General features: G+C 48.1%; 1 protein-coding gene across 1 annotated transcript in view; it reads right to left on the bottom strand.

Moving 5' to 3' along the window:
• LOC147109109 (cation channel sperm-associated auxiliary subunit beta-like) overlaps positions 1-20,383 on the bottom strand; it is a 556,551-nt gene that overhangs the window by 297,436 nt on the left and 238,732 nt on the right. The window contains exons 14-15 of the mRNA XM_086002719.1: positions 14,330-14,474; positions 12,761-12,912 (exon numbers count right to left, since the gene is read on the bottom strand). Coding sequence (XP_085858845.1) covers positions 12,761-12,912; positions 14,330-14,474 — 297 coding nt within the window. The remainder of the gene's footprint in view (positions 1-12,760; positions 12,913-14,329; positions 14,475-20,383) is intronic.

Here is a 20,383-nt window from a genome sequence, read left to right as displayed (position 1 = left end):
CGAATGGCCTACTCCTGTTCCTATCTCTATGTTTCTATGTACGCCCAACACCCCTGCTGAGCTGTGATACAACGAGAGCCATCAAGCTACCAGGAACATCGTTGAGCACACAATCGGCGTGCTCAAGCAACGGTTCCGCTGTCTGGACCATTCTGGAGGAGCCCTTCAGTACTCACCTGAGCGAGTCTCCCACTTCGTTGTTGTGTGCTGCATGCTGCATAACCTGGCAATCCCCAGGACCCAGCCAATTCCACCAGGAGCACCACCAGAGGAGGAGGAGGAAGAGGAGGAGGAAGATGAGGAGGATGATCATCAGCAGCACCAAGGTGGGAGGGAGGCACACAATGTACAAAGTGGAAGGGCCGTCCAGCAAAGGCTCATAGCAAGTCGCTTCTAGGCCCCTTCTGAGGAAATGGCTTCTGCCATTCAAACAACCTGAATGAAACCATCCCGCAACCCTTAAGCCGGTCAAGGCAACAATGATTGCAAAGACCAAACATGTACATTTTGAATACAGAAACTTATTTGTTTTACAAACTCTGTGTGTCTCATTTCCACATGACACACTAATAGAAAGAAACACAAAAAAAAACAGTCATTCACATAACTGGCTCTCACAACCTGGAGACAATGTCCAAAACAGTTATAAAAATTTGACCACGAACCTTGGCCTTTAATAAAACGATGAACAACATTTTGTCACACCTCCTACTTTTTGCCCTTCGAGGGTGATCTCCTACCCTTGCGAAATTCCCCCCTTCCCACCCTGCAGCTCCTCCGTAATGGGACCCCAGTGGCTGCAGCAAGGCTGGGGGAAGGTTGCTGATTGTCACAACCTGAGACTGCAGATGCCCTTGAAGGACGGCCTCGACCAACTCTGGGCCTGGAGGGCCTGGCTGCAGACTGCACCAACTCTGCATGGGCGGCAGCAGTCTGTCCTACAGGTGGTGGCAAGTGCAGTGGAGAAGTGACAGTGGTGGCAGCAGGAATGCTGTCATCTTGAGAGAGGACAGCAACTCACTGCTCGACCGACACACTGGCACTCGCACAGGGCAGCACTTCAGCATCTGGAGCAATCTGCTGGAGCACAGATTGCTGGCCTGCTGCGGCACGGTGAGAGCCCCGGGGAAATGTGTCCGAACCAGCGAGGATGGCAGCAGTCAGTGCTCGCGTGGCCTCAATCTGTGTCTGCATGAGACCAGCCAGTGACTGCATTGCAGCACTAAACATTTGCGTGGCAGCCGCCTGTGCTACAGTGAAGTGCTCCACACTCCTTGCCAGTGATTCAGTGGATTCGGGCACCCTTGCCACTGCAGCCATGAGCTCAGTGTGCCTGTGCTCCGCCTGGGCGCTCATTTCAGCGAGGACCCGCTCCTCCTCTGCATCCAGTGCAGTAGGACTCGATGGCATACTCTCCCTCCAGGGAGAAGGCTCCCGAGCTTCCCTACCCCCATCGCGTTGCTGCAGCCCGCTGGGTCCTGGAGCTTCACCCTCATCAGACCAATCCCCCCTGCTCCCCTCCAGGGAAGGCATGTTCCTAGTGTGGGCTTGGGCTTCCTCGGGAGAGGGTGGCGCTGATGCTCCAGCTTCCTCCTCCTCCTCGCCTTCAGCTTCACTCCCACTGGCAGCTTGAGGGCCCGTCTCCTCGCCTGGTGAATCACCACCTGAAAGCAGGGAGATACAAGAGTGGCTTTAGTGTGAGGACAGGGTGGCAGCAAGGGAGGAATGAGTGCAGCGATTTAGTAATTTGGATTGAAAGTGTCAAAGGCTGGTGTTGTGAGGAACAAGTGGAAGGAGAGAGGGCAAAAAGGTGATGACCTTACCATTGCTGTCCAGAACGGGGTCGGTGTCTCCAGTGGCGACAGGACCAATCACCCGGCTTGCCACAATCCTCTGGACGCGCACCTCAAGATCGCTGAGGGGTTGCAGCTGAGGCTGTCCTCCACCCGTCTGTTGCTGCTGTCTCCTATTATGAGATAGCTTTGCCTGCAAGAAAAAGGACGGCGTCTGAGTAAATATACAGCCATGGTCTTGCCTGAAATGCCTCCCATAGTTGAATAACCCTCACTGTATGCAGCCATGGTCTTGCCAGATGTGCCTCCCATAGTTGAATAGCCCTTACTGTATGCAAAGTGTGGAATGTGCATGTGTGTTTGATGAAAGGGCCATAGGTGTTGGATGAGTGTTGGGCATTGGGGCTATTAAGACCCTCTGGCCATAAAGTGAGGTTGAGATGGAGGGATGGAGAGGTGTTGAAAAAAAGGCACTCACCCTGACGACCTGAGTGAGGTCTTTGAACTTTTTTCTACATTAGATATGGCTCCTAGGCACCATGCCGCTTGAGGAGACTCTCTGAGCCACCTCTCTCCACACTCTTCTGTACTCGTGTGGCAAAGGCCTCCTGCCACTCTCTGGGTACAGTATAGATCTTCTGCGCTCCACTGCGCCAACCAGAGCCTCCAAGGCCCACTCGCTGAAGTGCTGTGCTCGCTCCCTGGCCCTCTCCATAGTCCTTGGCTGCAAGATTTAGCCACAGGTCTGCCCAGGCCGAGATTCAAGGCTCCAATGAGCAGGGTGTGGATGCAGAGCAAGATTGACCCTCCCCTTTAAGAACTGACCGGCGCCAGTGTGTCTGTGTTCAATCGCTAACTGACAGCACCTGCGCTGCACCCGCCATCTGAGGTAGCGCCTCGCTCCTCGGCCTTAGCGCCTTAAGAGAGGTGTGTAGCGCCTGATTTAGCGCTCCAATCACCTCCAGGGACAATAAAAGCCAAGTTTGCAGTCGAAGGTGATAATTAGCGCCAGGCGCTAAATTTTACACACGGCCGATAGCGGCGCCCCAAACAGGGCTATACCGAATTTCTCCCCCTATATGTTTCAATAAGATTCCCTCTCATTCTTCTAAACTCCAATGAGTATAGGCCCAACCTGCTCAACCTTTCTTCATAAGACAACTCCTTCATCTCCGGAATTAACCTAGTGAACCTTCTCTGAACTGCCTCCAATGCAAATATATCCTTCCTTAAATAAGGAGACCAAAACCGTACGCAGTACTCCAGGTGTGGTCTCACCAACGCTCTGTACAGTTGTAACAGGACTTCCCTACTTTTATACTCCATTCCCTTTGCAATAAAGGCCAACATTCCATTTGCCTTCCTAATTACTTGCTGTACCTGCATGCTAACATTTTGTGATTCATGTACAAGGAACCCCAGATCCATCTGTACCTCAGCATTTTGTAATCTCTCCCCATTTAAATAATAATTTGCTTTTTTATTTTTCCTACCAAAGTGGATAACCTTGCATTTTCCCACATTATACTCCATCTGCCAGATTTTTGACCACTCACTTAGCCAATCTATATCCCTTTGGAGATTCTTTGCGTCCTCCACACAACTTTCTTTCCCACCTATCTTTGTATCATCAGCAAATTTGGCTACATTACACTCGGTCCCTTCATCCAAGTCATTAATATAGATTGAAATAGTTGAGGCCCCAGCACTGATCCCTGCGGCACCCCACTAGTTACAGTTTGCCAACCTGAAAATGACCCATTTATCCCGACTCTCTGTTTTCTGTTAGTTAGCCAATCCTCTATCCATATTACCCCCAACCCTGTGAGCTCTTATCTTGTGCAGTAACCTTTTTTGTGGCACCTTATCGAATGCCTTCTGGAAATCCAAATACATGACATCTCCTGGTTCCCCTTTATCCACCCTGCTCGTTACATCCTCAAAGAACTCCAGTAAATTTGTCAAACATGATTTCTCTTTCATAAAACCATGCTAACTCTGCTTGACTATATTATGATTTTCTAAATGTCCTGCTACCACTTCCTTAATGATGGACTCCAGCATTTAGGCTAACTGGTCTATAGTTGCCTGCTTTCTGTCTCCCTTCTTTCTTAAATTGGGGTGTTACATTTGCGGATTTCCAGTCCGCTGGGCTCTCTCCAGAGTCCAGGGAATGTTGGTAGATTACAACCAATGCATCCACTATCGTTGCAGCCACCTCTTTTAAGATCCCAGGATGCAGGCCATTGGGTCCAGGGGACATGTCCACCTTTAGTCCCATTAGTTTGCCTAGTACTTTTTCTCTAGTGATAGTGATTGTTATAAGTTCCACCTTCCCTATAGCCCCTTGATTATCAATTATTATTGGGTGCTTTTAGTGTCTTCTACCATGAAGACCGATACAAAATATTTGTTCAAAGTCTCCGCCATTTCCCTGTTTCCCATTATTAATTCCCCAGACACATCCTCTAGGGGACCAATGTTTACTTTAGCTACTCTCTTCCTTTTTATATACCTGTAGAAGCTCTTACTGTCTGTTTTTATATTTCTAGCTAGCTTACTCTCATAAGCTATCTTCTCTCTCTATCATTTTTTTAGTCATCCTTTGCTGGTTTTTAAAAATTTCCCAATCCTCTGGCCTTCCACTATTCTTCGCAACATTGTATGCTTTTGTTTTCAATTTGATACCATCCTTTATCAATCAATCAATCAACTTTATTGTCATTGTTAGTGCACAAGTGCAGTACAACGAAATGTAGGCTTGCGGCTCCCGAGAGTGTACATTTAGATTAAGACATTTAAACATTCAACATTCATTTGGCTTGTAATACATTAACATAAACATAATAAAGTGCATTGGCAGATGTGCAGGCTTTAGAGTTTATTTGTGGAGTTCAGTAGGATGACAGCCCTGGGAAAGAAGCTGTTCCTAAATCTGGTCGTTCGGGTGCGAATGCATCTGTAGCGTCTCCCAGATGGCAGGGGGGCGAACAGACTGTGGCTGGGGTGGGTAGGGTCTTTGATGATGGTCAGTGACCTCCGTAAACAGCGTTTCTGGTATATATGCTCTATGGTCGGTAGCCGGGTGCCGGTAATGCGTTGGGCAGTTTTGACTACCCGCTGCAGGGCTTTCCGGTCATAGGAGCTACAGCTGCCATACCATACTGTGATACAGTTCGTCAGGATGCTCTCTATTGTACAGCGGTAAAAGTTAGAGAGGATCAGGGGTGACAGGTTACATCCCTTCAGCCTCCTTAGGAAATATAGGCACTGCTGGGCCTTCTTCACCAAAGAGGAGGTATTGAGGGACCAGGAGAGGTCTTCCGTGATGTGGACTCCATGGAACTTAAAGCTGCCCACCCATTCCACCACAGCCCCATGGATGTGGATGGGGGTGTGACTTCCGCCTTTAGACTTCCTGAAGTCCACAATGATTTCCTTGGTTTTCTTGATGTTAAGGGCCAGGTTGTTATCGGCTTTTACTTCCTTAGTTAGCACAGATGCTTCATCCTTCTCTTAGAGTCTTTCTTTCTCATTGGAATATATCTTTGCTGAGAGTTATGAAATATCTCTTTAAATGTTTGCCACTGCTTTTCTACAGTCTTACCCTGTAATATATTTTCCCAGTCTACCTTAACCAAGTCTGCCTTCATGCCTTTGTAATTCCTTTATTTAAGTTCAGGACATTAGTTTGAGACCTAGTTTTCTCACCCTCAAACTGAATTTGAAATTCTACCATGCTATGATCACTCTTCCCAAGAGGATCCTTCACTTCGAGATCATTAATTAATCCAGCCTCGTTACCAGATCTAAAATAGTCTGCTCCCTGGTTGGTTCCACAATGTATTGTTCCAAGAAACCATCCCATATATACTCTAAGAACTATTCCTCAAGTCTACCTTTGCCAATTTGCTTTGTCCAATCAATACGAAGATTAAAATCTCCCATGATTATACCCGCACCTTTCTTACAAGCCTCTATTATTTCTTGATTTATACTCTGTCCTAAAGTGTGGCTACAATGGCCTGTAGACCATTCCCACCAATGACTTCTTACCCTTATTATTTCTTATCTCCACCCAAACTGATTCTACGTCTTGATCTTCTAAGCCAATATAATTTCTCACTACTGCACTGATCTCATCCCTTATTAACAGAGCTACACCACCTCCTTTTCCTTTCTACCTATCCTTACGAAATGGCAAATACCCCTGAATATTCAGTTCCCAGCCTTGGTCACCTTGCAACCATGTCTCTGTAATGGCTTTCAGATCATACCCATTTATTTCTATTTGTGCTGTCAACTTACGAATGCTGCGTGCGTTCAGATATAGAGCTTTTAATTTTTCTTTTTACCATTTTTCCCTACTCTGACCCCTCTTTCTGATGGACTCTTATGTGTATACGCTCTGTCCCTTCCTGTCACACGTTGGTTATCATTACCCCTATCACTACCCTGCACTTTTGCCTTCTCATTTTTCTTTGACTTTTTAAATTTCTGCTCAGCGGATCCCTCCCACCCACTATTTAATTTAAAGCCCTATCTACAGCCCTAGTTATTCGATTCGCCAGGACACTGGTCCCAACCTGGTTCGAATGAAGCCTGTCCCGATGGAACAGCACCCTCTTACCCCAGTACTGGTGCCAGTGCCCCAAGTATCGAAACCCATTTCTCCCACACCAATCTTTGAGCCACTCATTCATCTCTCTGATCTTATTTACCCTATGCCAATTTGAACAGTCTGAGTTTGGATGTCACCAAGCAGAGACTGCATGAGAGCGGTCTGCACTTCCGCTGCAGCACTAAGATGTTGGGTCGCTTCCACCTGTGCAGCGATGGCAGCCACAACATCGCCCATCACACGCACCATCATGTCTGGGTCGACACAGTATCTTCGGGAGTCTTCCATCATTTCCAGCCTGGATATCCTGGGCTCCAAGCTCTCTGCAGAGCCCCGTGCAGTGTTGGAGGCGGACTCATCCAAGCTCCTTTACATTGCCATGAGGCTCTCTGGCAGGCTTGTCATTACACCTATCAATTCGGTATGCATGCCCATCACCCTTCTTCTGAAGGCCTCCCCATCGAGGTCCTCATCTGAGTCCTGTGCAGCAGAACTCTTGCGCGAACTCACCCTCCGGGAGCTGGTCCCCGAGCTACCCTTTCCCCCTGGCCTTGCTGCAGCCCACTTGTGCCCGGTGCCTCACCCTGTGCAGATTCCGCTACTACACTAACCTCTAAAGTATGCGTAGCGCCATTTTCTGAGCTGGTGTCTGCGAGTTACAGATGCAGTGTCTTCTTCTTCCTCTTCTTCTCCCCCCTCACTCTCATGCATCACCTCAGGGACAGGCTGCTCCGGTGATTGTTGTTGATTTTCTGAAACATGAAAGGCACAAAAGTCGGGTTATGGTGAGGGGAAGTGAAGTGGAGGAGCATATTTGCATGCATACAGCATCAATAGCTTGAAAGTGAGAAGAGATTGTGGGATGAGGGGGAAGTGGAATGTGAGAAGAAGGATTAGGAATGACCATACCGTTGTTGTCCCCAAGGGGTTCAATCTCGCCAATTGCCACGGCCTGCCCCCCACCTGTCTGCTGCTGCTCGCGGTGGTTGTGAGCCTCCTTGGCCTGCAAGAGAAAGAGAAGTGTGTCCGTGAGTGTAGTGCAATGTGTTTGGGTGATGTGCCTGTTATGGTTGAATAGCTGACATTGTGTGCTTGGTGTGAGATGTGAGTATGTGTTGCAGTAATGTTTGTGAAGGTGAAGTGAAGCTCTGATTGTGAGGTCTGAGTGGTGATAGGTAGAAATTGTCGGTAGCTGAGTGCTGGGGGTGTGGTGCATTGAGCAGTGTGTGAGGCTTGTGGTGGGATATGGCATTTGCTGTAGACTTCATTCACCTTGACCACTCATGCAAGGTCATTAAACTTCTTTCGACACTGGATGGCCGACCTTGGCACCTCAGTGCTGGTCGTCACATGGGTGGCTATCTCCTGCCACATCCTTCAGGAGGTGTGTGGCAAGGGCTTCCTTCCATTCTGTGGGAAAAGGACAGCCTGCTTCCTCTCCATAGCCACAACCAGTGCCTCCAGAGCTGTGTCAGAAAATCTACGGTTCTCTCCCTTTGAGGACGCTTTGCCATGGCTTTGCAGTTCCTTATTCTTCTTTCTTCTTCTTCTTCTTCTTCTTCTTCTGGCAGCTGCAGTTGGAACTGGCTTGACAATGAGGTGCTGTAGCATCAACGCACCTCCCCTTTAAGTACTGAATAAATCCTGTGCCACACATGACTGAGAATTAGACTGGTCCCAATATTGGTCCACCTGTTGAGCGTTAAGCCAATGAGCAACAGTTTTAGTGCTGAAATCATAACTATAATCATGTTAATGAGGAGTGAGCAAGAATTTTGCATGCTACCTAGACCATTTTGAGGTGGTGCAGCTTAACATCGTTAGGCCTTAACACTGCCCGTTAAGTAAATATATACATCAAATACCAATATTGTGCATAAGGCATTTTTTACTAAAAATTAGTGCATGTGGCTAAAACAGTGTTGCCGTAGCAATACATGTGGCTAGTCACCAATTTTTATTGGTCAACACTGGCCTGAAGGAAACAAAGCACCAGGGCCCAATGGGATACATCCTAGGATCCTGAGAGAGATGAAGAAGGAAATTACTGAGGCCCTGTGGTAGGAAAAATTTTAGAGCTTTTAATTAAGGATGAAATTACCACCCATCTAGATAAAGAGATAATTGTTAGCAGTAGCCAGCACGGATTTCAAAAGGGATGACTGAGCTTGGCAAACCTCATAGAATGCTTTGGGGAGGTAACAGATGGGGGGTGGGCAGAAATGCAGCGGATGTAGTGTACATGGACTTTAGGAAAGCCTTTGACAAGATAATACACGTGAGATTACTAGAAAAGATTAAGGGGTATGGAATTAAGGGAAGAATACAAATTGGATGAAAAATTGGTTAGAAGGAAGAAAACAGAGATTAGGGATTAAGGGCAGTTTTTCAGAGTGGATATAAATGGGTAGTGCTGTCCCACATGGTTCAGTACTGGGGCCACATCTGAATTCAGGACCAAAGGGAGCTGCAATGGGATATTGATAAGGGGTGGGGGGGGGAGGGGAGTTAAATGGGTTAAATAGTGGCAGATGGGATTTAATATCAGTAAGTGAAAGGTGATACATTTTGGTAAAAAAAAGTAAAAGCAATAATTAAACTTTAAATGGAAGTAGGTTCACTGCTGTGGAAGAACAGAGGAATTTGGAGGTACAGTTTGCTAATACATTAAAACAGTACGACCTGTCGATGTAAGACTTCCTACAGTAGGATCTCCAAATATTATTTCTAGAATACAGCAACTCTGCTCCCAACCATTTTTTGCAACTAGAAGAAGTGCACCACAAAGGGCTACTCGTTTCAAAAATCCAGCCCCCAAGAATTCACGATTCCCCTAAGGCACCATGGCCTAGAAATTGAGTAGCCTTAGCGTCGCATTTGAGGCGCTAGAGGGCCTAGCACCGGAGTTATGGCCAGTTGGGAAATTGAGTGGGGCCCTTCCGTCGGCGTTAAGCCGGTAGCGCTGCGCCGGCACCGATGACGTCATCGGTGTGCGCAGCGTCCCGGTTGCCATGCCGACGGGCCCCAGCGCCGAAATTCAGTTGCGGCCGCCTCGCCCGTGGCAGCCGCAACTAAGACTCTGGCAATCGAGTCTTCCCCGAGTTAGCGCCGGCGCATTAAGGTCGCGCGGCGGCCGGCCACTTTCCCGTCGGCTGCCTGCCCGCACCTCCCTCCCCGGACTCCTCCACCGCCCCCCCCGCGGAACAGATGCGTCTGGCCTGCAAGCCCGGCACTTGTCCGAGGTGCCGGGCTCATTTTTTCAATATTTGAACGGACAGCGGGCGGGTGCAGGCAGCTCCTCCTTAACTGAAGGAGGAGGCCTGCACTTCCCCAGCCTGCCGCACCGCATCGGGTGCCGCAGCGCCGGATTAGCGCCGCAATTCGGCACTCAGCGCCCATTGGGAGGCGCTCACGCCCGCCAGTAGCGCCGGCAGCCGTCTGGGCGCGGCGCTACTGAATTTTTGGCGCGCGCAAGGGAATTAGCGCCGGCGCTAAATTTCCGGCGCTAAAGCCCTGGCGCGGCGTCAACTCAATTTCTAGGCCCATGTGTAATGCATCAGGGGCAATGTCAAAATTTGGAAATGAGCTGATCTCGCATTACCAGGCGAGCCTCTTGGTCTACAAACGCAGCTAGCATCAGGAATGCATTACTGGTCTGTGATGAAATATGTCATTCATCAGACTCTGTAGTTAACTGTATATATTGTATTGCCTGCTCCGGTGTTTGTACCTTGTATTGTGTATAGGGCACCGCCCCCTTTGTGTGTCAGCGTACCACCAGCTCCCTATCAGACCAGAGGACCGTTCGTACACCGCCTTCGAGGCAAACGGATGCCTCTACCAGTTCCTCAGAGTCCCCTTTGGGGTGACGAATGGGGTCTCGGTCTTTCAGAGGGAGATGGACCACATGGTCGATGACCACCACTTGCAGGCAACCTTCCCCTATCTCGACAACGTCACCATCTGCGGCCACAACCAACAGGACCACGACTCAAACCTCGCGAGGTTTCTGAAAACCGCACAAAAACTCAACCTCACCTACTACGAGGACAAGTGCGTTTTCAACACCACGCGCCTTTGAATACTAGGCAGCGTGGTGGAGAATGGGGAAATCGGACCAGACCCCGACCGATTGCGCCCCCTACGGGAGCTGCCCCTGCCCAACACTCCCAAAGCCCTGAAAAGGTGCCTGGGTTTATTCTCGTATTATGCCCAATGGGTCCCTAACTACTCCAATAAAGCCCGCCCCCTCTTGAAAGCATCCTCTTTCCCGCTCTCTGCTGAGGCCCATGCTGCCTTCAAAAGCATTAAGCAGGATATTGAGCGGGCCACGCTACAGGCAGTGGACGAGAACACTCCCTTTCAAGTGGAAAGTGATGCGTCTGACTTTGCCTTGGCGGCCACCCTCAACCAGGCAGGGCGGCCCGTAGCTTTCTTCTCGAGGACCCTCCAGGGGCCCGAGATCAGACACTCCTCCGCGGAAAAGGAGGCCCAAGCCATCGTGGAGGCAGTGCGCCACTGGCGGCACTACCTAGCCGGTAAACGCTTCACCCTACTTACCGACCAGCGGTCGGTAGCGTTTATGTTCAATAATAAACAGAGGGGGAAGATTAAAAATGATAAGATTCTTAGGTGGCGGATCGAGCTCTCCACCTTCGAGTACGACATCATATACCGGCCGGGGGCCCTTAACGAATCCCCCGACGCCCTCTCACGAGGAATGTGTGCCAACGCCACCGGGGATCGGCTACAGACCCTCCACAACGACCTCTGCCACCCAGGGGTCACACGGCTGTTCCACTTCATAAAGTCCCGCAACTTACCCTACTCGATTGAGGAAGTTCGGTCTCTGACCAGGAACTGCCGCACCTGCGCTGAGTGCAAGCCTCGGTTCTACCGCCCTGATAGAGCCCACCTAATCAAAGCTACACGGCCCTTTGAGCGGCTTAGCTTAGATTTCAAGGGCCCCCTCCCGTCCGCCGACCGCAATGTTTACTTCCTGAACATTGTGGACGAATACTCCCGTTTCCCATTCGCCTTCCCCTGCCCAGACATGACCAGCGCCACGGTCATTAAATGCCTCAACAGCCTGTTCTGCCTGTTCGGTATGCCAAGCTATATCCACACGGATAGGGGGGCGGCCTTCATGAGTGAAGAGCTACGCCAGTACATGCTGTCCAAGGGGATTACCACAAGCCGTACCACCAGCTACAACCCCCGGGGTAACGGTCAGGTGGAGCGAGAGAACGGGACAGTATGGAGGGCAGTCACCCTAACTCTAAGGACCAAGGGCCTCCCTATCTCCCGCTGGCAGGAAGTCCTCCCAGATGTGCTCCACTCAATACGGTCACTATTGTGTACCGCCACTAATGCCACGCCTCATGAGCTAATGTTTGTGTTTCCCCGGAAATCCACCTCAGGCGTATCCATACCGTCATGGCTCTCCACCCCAGGTCCGGTACTTCTGCGGAAGCATGTGAGGGGCCACAAGACGGACCCCCTCGTGGAGCCAGTGCACCTGCTCCACGCCAACCCACAATATGCGTATGTCCAGCACGCCGACGGACGGGAGGACACTGTGTCCATAAAAGACCTCGCCCCAGCCGGTAACAACAGCAACAACGACAACAACTACAACAACAACAACAACAACCACAACAACTATTACCCACCCACTCCACCCACTAATTTTTCATCACCCCCGGAAGAACACCAGCCAACGGTACACCCACCACCTACTCCCCCACCACCTACTCCGTCAACAACCCCGGTGGCGCCCCCGGCAGAGACCCAGGAGACCACCCGGGACACCCAGCCGGCACCCGCGGCACCGCAACCGTTACGTCGGTCACAGAGGACTATCACACCCCCGGACAGACTAAATCTGTAGAAGGGGTGAATGTGATGAAATATGTCATTCATCAGACTCTGTAGTTAACTGTATATATTGTATTGCCTGCTCCGGCGTTTGTACCTTGTATTGTGTATAGGGCACCGCTCCCTTTGTGTGTCGGCTCCGCCCATACCTGGCCCTACTTAAGACAAGTCCAGGCTTGTCCTGCAGTAGAACAGCAGCACGCCAGGTGAAGCTAGGTGCAGCCACCGGCATCTTTTCTTTGCTAATAAAAGCCTTTGTTTTATTCTGCTAACTTCGAGTCTTGAAGTTAATGAGGCACGTCATGGTCCTCGAGTGTCTCAACTTTCCAATTCTAGAGAAGAAGTAGCAATGTTCATTTGAACCCTAGCTACTTGAAACTAAATAAAATTAAAGACAGAAAATCCTACTTTTTCAGAGACTTTTAAAATTATGATAGTGAAGATACTCATAATAGAATTGAAAACTCACTTTGATTAAATGTTCAAGGTCAACAATTTTCACTTTCAGACCAATCGAAGTAGTTTCATCAAAGATCATCTGCATTAATATCCCCAAATGATCACAGTACAAAGTCGACAGTCCTTCTTTGTAAATTGCAAGTGAAGCATATCTGGCCAAACCTTTGGTTCAAAACAGAAATACATCTGAACAATGTCAGTGTTGGGTGAGAGACAACTTGGCTATACCTTGGTGCTGACAAATGCCATTCTGCAGGAAAGTTACATGGAATGATACCCCTTTAAGATGTTTTGATAGTATGATGTCATGAAAGTGGAGTGCCACTCACATGGCCTTTTTCATTCCCATACCATATAAAAAGTGAGCAATATTCCCTGAAGCTTCAATCTCAGCCAACAGTGAAAGCAAGAACAAGTTAACATCAATCGCCCTTTCAAAGCCCACAAAGCTTGATGACCCAAATTTGTAACATCATTAGACAACTTCTGCAGGGCCTTTGACATCATGCTTCAGCTGAATTCCAAGGGCTGTTGTCTAATTATTTTGACCCTCAAACAGCACACAGTTAGCAATATACGTACAACCCCGCCAACAATCCTAATGTACCCATAACTCTTGTGCCATGTGACAAAATTACAATGAACTCAAAAAACATATATGTATGTTTTTCTAAATAAAAAAATTCATGGACATTGGCCCAGAATTTTCCTGTCCTGGGCCATTACTCGGTTTCACTGACAGTGCTGGTCCACCCCCTGGCAGGGTGTTCTGTTGGGATTGGATGGAGTGTGAGACCAGGAGCTCAGCTGCCTGCAATATGCTGCTGGCCGTCAGCATTAGAACTTTATGTCACTTCCAGCAGCAGCCAGAGAGTTCTAAGGCCCAAAGATCATTCTGGGGGGTGGAGTTAAAATTTGTAAATACAGGACTTGCTTATTCAAACTGCCACAGAACCCCACAGTTTTAACTCCAGGTTCCTTGAGATGTCTTTCCTGCCTCTTACAAAAGTACAGGGTGTTCTTTCAATTCCTTCCTCCCCTCCTAACCGCCCTCCCCCCCCCCCCCCCCCGTCTCTGCACCTGCTTAATATCTGTTACATCTCCAGCTTTTTCCAGTTCTGATGAAGGGTCCCAGACCTGAAACGTTAACTCTGTTTCTCTCTCCACAGATGCTGCCTGGCCTGCTGAGTATTTCCAGCATTTTCTGTTGTTATTTCAGATTTCCAGCATCCGCAGTATTTTGCTATTATATCCTTGAGATGTCCCTCTGCTTGGGCGCCCAATGGGTCGACAAGAAAGGGATGCAGAAGGTTGGGAACATCCCCACTGCCTTAGCATAGTAATATGCCGGGCCTGTGCCAACTCCAGGCTCAAGCCAGTGGTGTAACTTTAGGGAAACCGAGGAAATCCCAGGTCAGCAATGAGGCTAGAGATCCAATAAAATGAGCATTGATCTCCATTTCTTCTTCACTATCTGGAAACTGAGCATTCCCCAGACGCAACACTGAGGAAAATTTCCCCATATATATATATATTTTTGTTACTAGTAATAAAGTAGGACATTTAAATGTAACTTTACCTGGTCTAGTGTAATAGGCATTCTCTAACATAGTCATGAAGATCACAGCATGATTGCGAGGGCATGTAATTATCTTTTCAACATAATCGTCTTTCAATTTAAATAGCATTTTAAATGAATTGCCCCCATCGTTTGAATGCCACACCTGAAAAGAGGAAATTGCTCAATTACTGCTTATAAACAAGACAATAGGGTGAACCTAGCTTAAAAGAAATAAGACATATTTTGCAGCACAATATTGTATTACATTAAAACATCGCCACCTACTTCATAAGCAATGATTTACTTTGAAGTCAGCTCACTGTTAGGTATTATTAGCCATGCTTGTACCCTCTCCAAATGAAATCGGCAGTTTAGTGCCAATCGTGAGTAGTTTTGTTTTCTGTCCCATATACACCTGGAACTAACTGAAATGTTGCAAATTTAGGTCCTACCTACCTGCAGCGACAGGAGGCCTTCATTCAATTAGTGACGATGGAGAGTCATGGGAGGGCAGGAAGTATTTACCGATAACCATGAGAGTAGTGCTTTGTGGATCCATCCACTGGGCAATAGTTGGTGAATACAGCTCAATGACAAGGATCAATATATTTTTAGAGATGGCTCAGATGAAGTGTCTGATGGTTCTGATATACCAAGGAGAATAATAACATTTATTATTACTATAATATATGCTTTTGTACTGGAGACTGTTCATTTAGTTGATCTATGTCAAATAAATTGCGTGCTCATCGTCGTATCATATCTTCAAACTCTTCCCTGCTACAAAGCTACACATACCTTGGCATTATCATTGTATTTGGCAAAGTCAGTACAGCACTCAGGCAGATATTGGCAGCGGAGCAGATGGTCCATTGTTTGCAGTTCATCAGCACAATTGCACATCACTGAGTTACCGTCACTGTAACCCCATTCCTGCATCAATACATTTGAATGACCAGTGCCAGTGTGTAAGCAATTGAGGCATTGTCAGATTGGTCATTGATCAGAGGCTCGAGCTGGGAAATGCTCATTGATTTCGCTATCCAGATGATGTGGCTTATTCTGTACATGTATTCTCCAGGCATTAATTCTCCACTGTTTCACACTGGACTCGAAAGGATTGACAGAGTGCAGGAAACTGCGATTCGACTTCAGTCTACACTTAGCAGGCGACGATCATTAGATTGACTGTTTTTTTACTCTCCTGTGTGTTATTGTCCATCTCATACTTGTCCAGCACTGAGGGAGTGAAATTTGATTAAGATCAAAAACGGGCGTGGGGAGCACAAAGAGCGGGTTGCCCGTGCCCGTTCAAAGTGATGCAGGCAGCACGCAAAATTCGTGCTGCCTGCTCATTATAATGATTGGAGCGTTGGCCTCAGAGCCAAACCCACTGCTGATTGGCTTAGCGCTCAATATCGGGTGCAGGCTACTGGCCGATAAAATTTTGCCTAGGCTCTCTGCACTACTTAAAGGGGAGGTGCTTTGTTGCAGAAGCACCTCATTGTCACTCTGGATGAAGCCATAGCTCAACAGGGAAGAGAGAGGGCAAGGAGGTTCTCAGATGCAGCAGTGGAGGCCTTGGCCCTGTGGGTGCACAGAAGACGACAGGTTCTCAACTCGCAGGGGGGCAGGAGGCCTTCCAGGCAGAACGTCACAAGGCAATGGGAGGAGATAGCAGAAGCCATCAGTGTCACATGTGTTGCCCCCAGGACCTGGATCAAGTGAAACAAGAAGTTTAATGACCTCACATGAGTGGTCAAGGTGAGTGAATGCATCTTCAAATGCCATATCCCACCAACTGTACCATTAGCCTTACACACTGCTCAATGTGCCATACCCGCATCACTCACTTACCAACAATCTCCAGCAATCACAACTCATACCTCACAATCAAAGCTTCACCTCCCCCTCACACATTTACCACTGCTGCAAGACTCACACCCACATCTCACTCATTGCACACACTGCCAGCTATTCAACCATGGCCCAAACATCACCCAAACAAATTGCAACACACTGACACACTTCCTTTTCTCTTGCAGGCAAAGCTGGCACACAAACAGACGTGAGCAGCTGAAGACGAGCGGAGGAAAAGTACGTCTTCAGAACCTCACTGAGCTGGAGCAGACAATGCTGGAGATCATTGGAGGGTTGGTCATTGAGTCCGTGGTGAGCAGTGAGGTTGAAAGTATTGCTGATGACGGTATGGTCATCCTTCTTCTCACATCCCACTTTCCCCTCATCCCACAATCTCTTCTCACTTACAAGCTGCTAATGGTGTAAGCATGCACACCTTGCTTTCACCCCCTCCCCTCGCCACAATCTCACCCTTGTGCCTTTCTCCTTTCAGGTACATAAGAACTGGCACCAGCCCAGCCTGTCCCCGGCATTGTAGAGGAGGAGAGTGAAAGAGAAGTAGAGGCACAGTCACTCGATCTGACACTCCCAGGCACCAGCTCAGAAAATGGCATTGTGTGTGTTAAGTCTGTGTGTTCTAGTTATTGTTAATAAGAATCACTGCACACAGACCACAAGAGTAAATTCAACAGGTCTTTACTAGTCGGAGGTCAGGCTGAACTGACCAATAAATCATTACACAGCACTTATATACCGGTGGGGTCACCACCGGTATTACAATATACAGCAGCCAAGATAAAGTAGTGCATCTCTTAAAATAGTTCTCTTAAAGGTGGAACGGGTACATACACCACAATCCTCCCTTTTTAGCTTAACAGTATATATTCCCCATTAAACATAACATAATAACATATATACACAACTTCATGTAAAAACAGTTCACAGATTCAGTCTCTGAGGAGGCCTCCTGATCCGAGACGGATAACGTCTTTCAGGGGTCTCTGGTTCTCGTTGCTGGGGTGACTCATCTAGTTGATCCCCTATGGATAGGACATCATCATCAAGTATATTCACTTCTGAGGTAGCTGCTTCAGGTTCACTAACTTCCTCCACGGTTGTCTCTGTCGTAACCATGGGCTCGACCCTTGTTCTCGATCCCACCAGTTGGTCAGCATGACTTCGCATTACATTTTCACCAACATCTACCGTGTACATCAGGGGTCCTTGTCTCGCCCGAATTGTTCCAGATTGCCATTTCTCGTTTTTATAGTCCCTGGCTAACACCGGTTGTCCTATTTCAAAACTCCGAGTGGGCTTGTTATTGATATGCTGGAACTGTTTGTTTTCGACTTCCCTCCGCACATTTCGTTTTAACAAGTCCAACCTGGACCGCAACCTCCTGTTATAGAACATCATGGCAGGACTTTGGTTTGTTGTTGCATGGGTGGCGTTTCGATATGCCAGTAGGAAATTGTCCACCTTGTGTTGCAGTGGAATCTGATCTTCGCTCATGGCCTTTATTGCCTTTTTGAGCGTCTGTACAAACCTCTCGGCCAGCCCATTCATAGCTGGATGATATGGGGCAGAGGTATAATGTTTCACCCCATTCTTCTTCAGGAATTTCTGGAATTCCTCTGACACGAACTGTGGTCCGTTGTCTGAACATATTTGCTCAGGCAATCCATTTCTTGCAAATATCGTTCTTAGCACCGCGATCCTCTTCTCCGAGGTAGTGGTAGTCATTTTACTCACTTCTGGCCATTTAGAATGTGCGTCCACCGCAATTAAAAACATGGAATCCATGAATGGACCAGCAAAGTCAATATGTACACGTTGCCATGGGGTTGAAGGCCATTCCCATGGATGCAGCGGTGCAATTGGAGGTGCATTTTGGACTTTTTGGCACCCTGAGCAGCTTTTTGTCAGATCCTCTATCTGTTGGTCGATACCCGGCCACCACACATAAGCCCTAGCAAGGCTTTTCATCTTGACTCCCCCCAGATGACCTTCATGTAGTTCTTTTAGAACTCTCTCTCTTAACTTAGGAGGGATAATCACCCTTGTTCCATACATCAATGTTCCCTGACAGATGGACAGCTGTTCTCATCTTGCTGAGAATGCCGGTAACAGTGGATCACCATGGGCTGGCCATCCCTTTACTGTCAATTCGTAGACCCGGGACAGTGTCGGGTCATTCCTAGTCTCCCTTTCAATATTTGCATTGGTGACAGGTAAACATTCGATGATGGTCGAGTGAAATAACTCCACCGGGTCAACCGTCGGTGCCTCCTCCTCAGTAGGTAGTGGCAGGCGCGACAGCCCATCAGCATTACCATGCTGCTTTGTACCTTTGAATTCTATCTGATATTGATGTGCCCCTAGGAAAAGGGACCATCTCTGGAGCCTCTGTGCTGTCATCACCGAAACACCCTTCTTAGGGTTAAAAATGGATACCAACGGCTGGTGGTCTGTCAGCAGTGTAAACTTCTGGCCCTGCAGGTAATGATTAAACTTCTTTACTCCCCACACAAGGCTGAGAGCCTCCCTATCTATCTGAGCATAGTTGCGCTCAGCGGAGGTCAATGATCTGGATGCAAATGCGACTGGCCTGTCCAAGCCATTTGGCAACTTGTGTGAGAGTACTGCTCCAATACCATAAGGAGAAGCATCACAAGCTAAACGAATAGGTAGCGTTGGGTTGAAGTGAGCCAACACTTCCTCTGAGGTGATCAATGCCTTGCTTTTGCGAAAGGCCTTCTTACAGTCCTCGCTCCACTTCCATGGTACTTCTTTCTGCAAAAGAGCGTTCAGCGGGTGCAGCACCGTGGATAGATTTGGCAGAAACTTATGGTAATAGTTAATCAACCCTAGGAACGACCTCAACTGGGATACATTTTCCGGAGCGGGAGCCTTCACAACAGCTTCGATCTTGTCAGGTGACTTGTGCAGCCCCTCCTGGTCAATGACATGACCACAGTACGAGATCCGTTTCTGAAAGAACTCACATTTCTGGCGATTAACTCAAAGCCCATATTCCTTCAATCTGGTGAGCACCAGTTTCAAATTTGCAAGGTGTTCCTCATCGTCATCGCCTGTAATCAGGATATCGTCCAAGTAACATTGAGTGCTTGGAATTCCCTGTAATACCTGCTCCATGGCCCTCTGCCAAATTGCTGGAGCCGAAGCCACTCCAACAACCAGTCTATTATATCGATACAAGCCTCTGTGCGTGTTGATTGTGAGATACTGGCGCGACTCTTCCTCAACTTCCATCTGTAAGTATGCTTGCGCCAGGTCTATCTTGGTGAAGTGTTTCCCGCCAGACAATGAAGCAAAGATATCCTCAATCCGCGGAAGCGGATATTGCACCGTGTGAAGCACCGGATTAACCGTGATCTTGAAGTCTCCACAGATGCGGACCTTCCCCGGTTCCCCTGGCTTGTTACTCGATGAACGCTTCATGACGGGAACAATGGGCGTGGCCCACTCACTCCAGTCCACCTTAGACAGTACTCCTGAACGTTCTAGCCCTTCCAGCTCAGCTTCCACAGCAGGTCGTATCGCATGAGGTACCGGTCTGGCTTTGAAAAATTTTGGGTTTGCATGTTCTGCAATCTTGATTTTTGCCGTAATTCCTCTCAGTGTTCCCAGTCCCTGTTGGAACACCTCTTTAGCCTCATCCAATATTCTGGACAATCGTTCAGGTTAGACATCTTTTTTTCCGGAATCTACCGTTATTGCTTTTAGGGAGTGCCAGTCCATATTTATTTTCCTGATCCACTCCCGTCCCAGAAGTGGTGGACCTCCCTCAGGTAGTACATATAAGTCCATTCCTTGGTGTTCTTTGCCCTTGTGTACCACCTTGACTTTTATCTTTCCGATGGGGTATACTCTTTGCCCCGTGTATGTCTGCAATACTATCTCCGTATCCCGTAGGGGAATGTGTGTGAATAACCTTTTGTAATCTTGCTTATTCATGACCGTCAACGCCGATCCGGTGTCCAATTCCATCTTCACTTGGACTCCTGCTATCTGAAGTGTGACCCAGATAGTTTGTAGGTTAGCTTCCTTACTCACATTGTGAATTCTCAGACTACCCAGTTCCTTGCTGTTGGAGTCTGAATCCGAATTCTGTTCATCCGAACTCTTCTCAGCCACCTTATGTACCTTTCTGCACTTTTCCTGCGGTGACTTTTTGTTGCTGGTCTTCTT

This window comes from Somniosus microcephalus, chromosome 12, assembly GCF_052327205.1.
Source record: "Somniosus microcephalus isolate GS21.2 chromosome 12, FLI_Smic_1.0, whole genome shotgun sequence".
Taxonomy (NCBI): Eukaryota; Metazoa; Chordata; class Chondrichthyes; order Squaliformes; family Somniosidae; genus Somniosus; species Somniosus microcephalus.
This window is presented reverse-complemented; position numbering and strand designations above follow the sequence as displayed.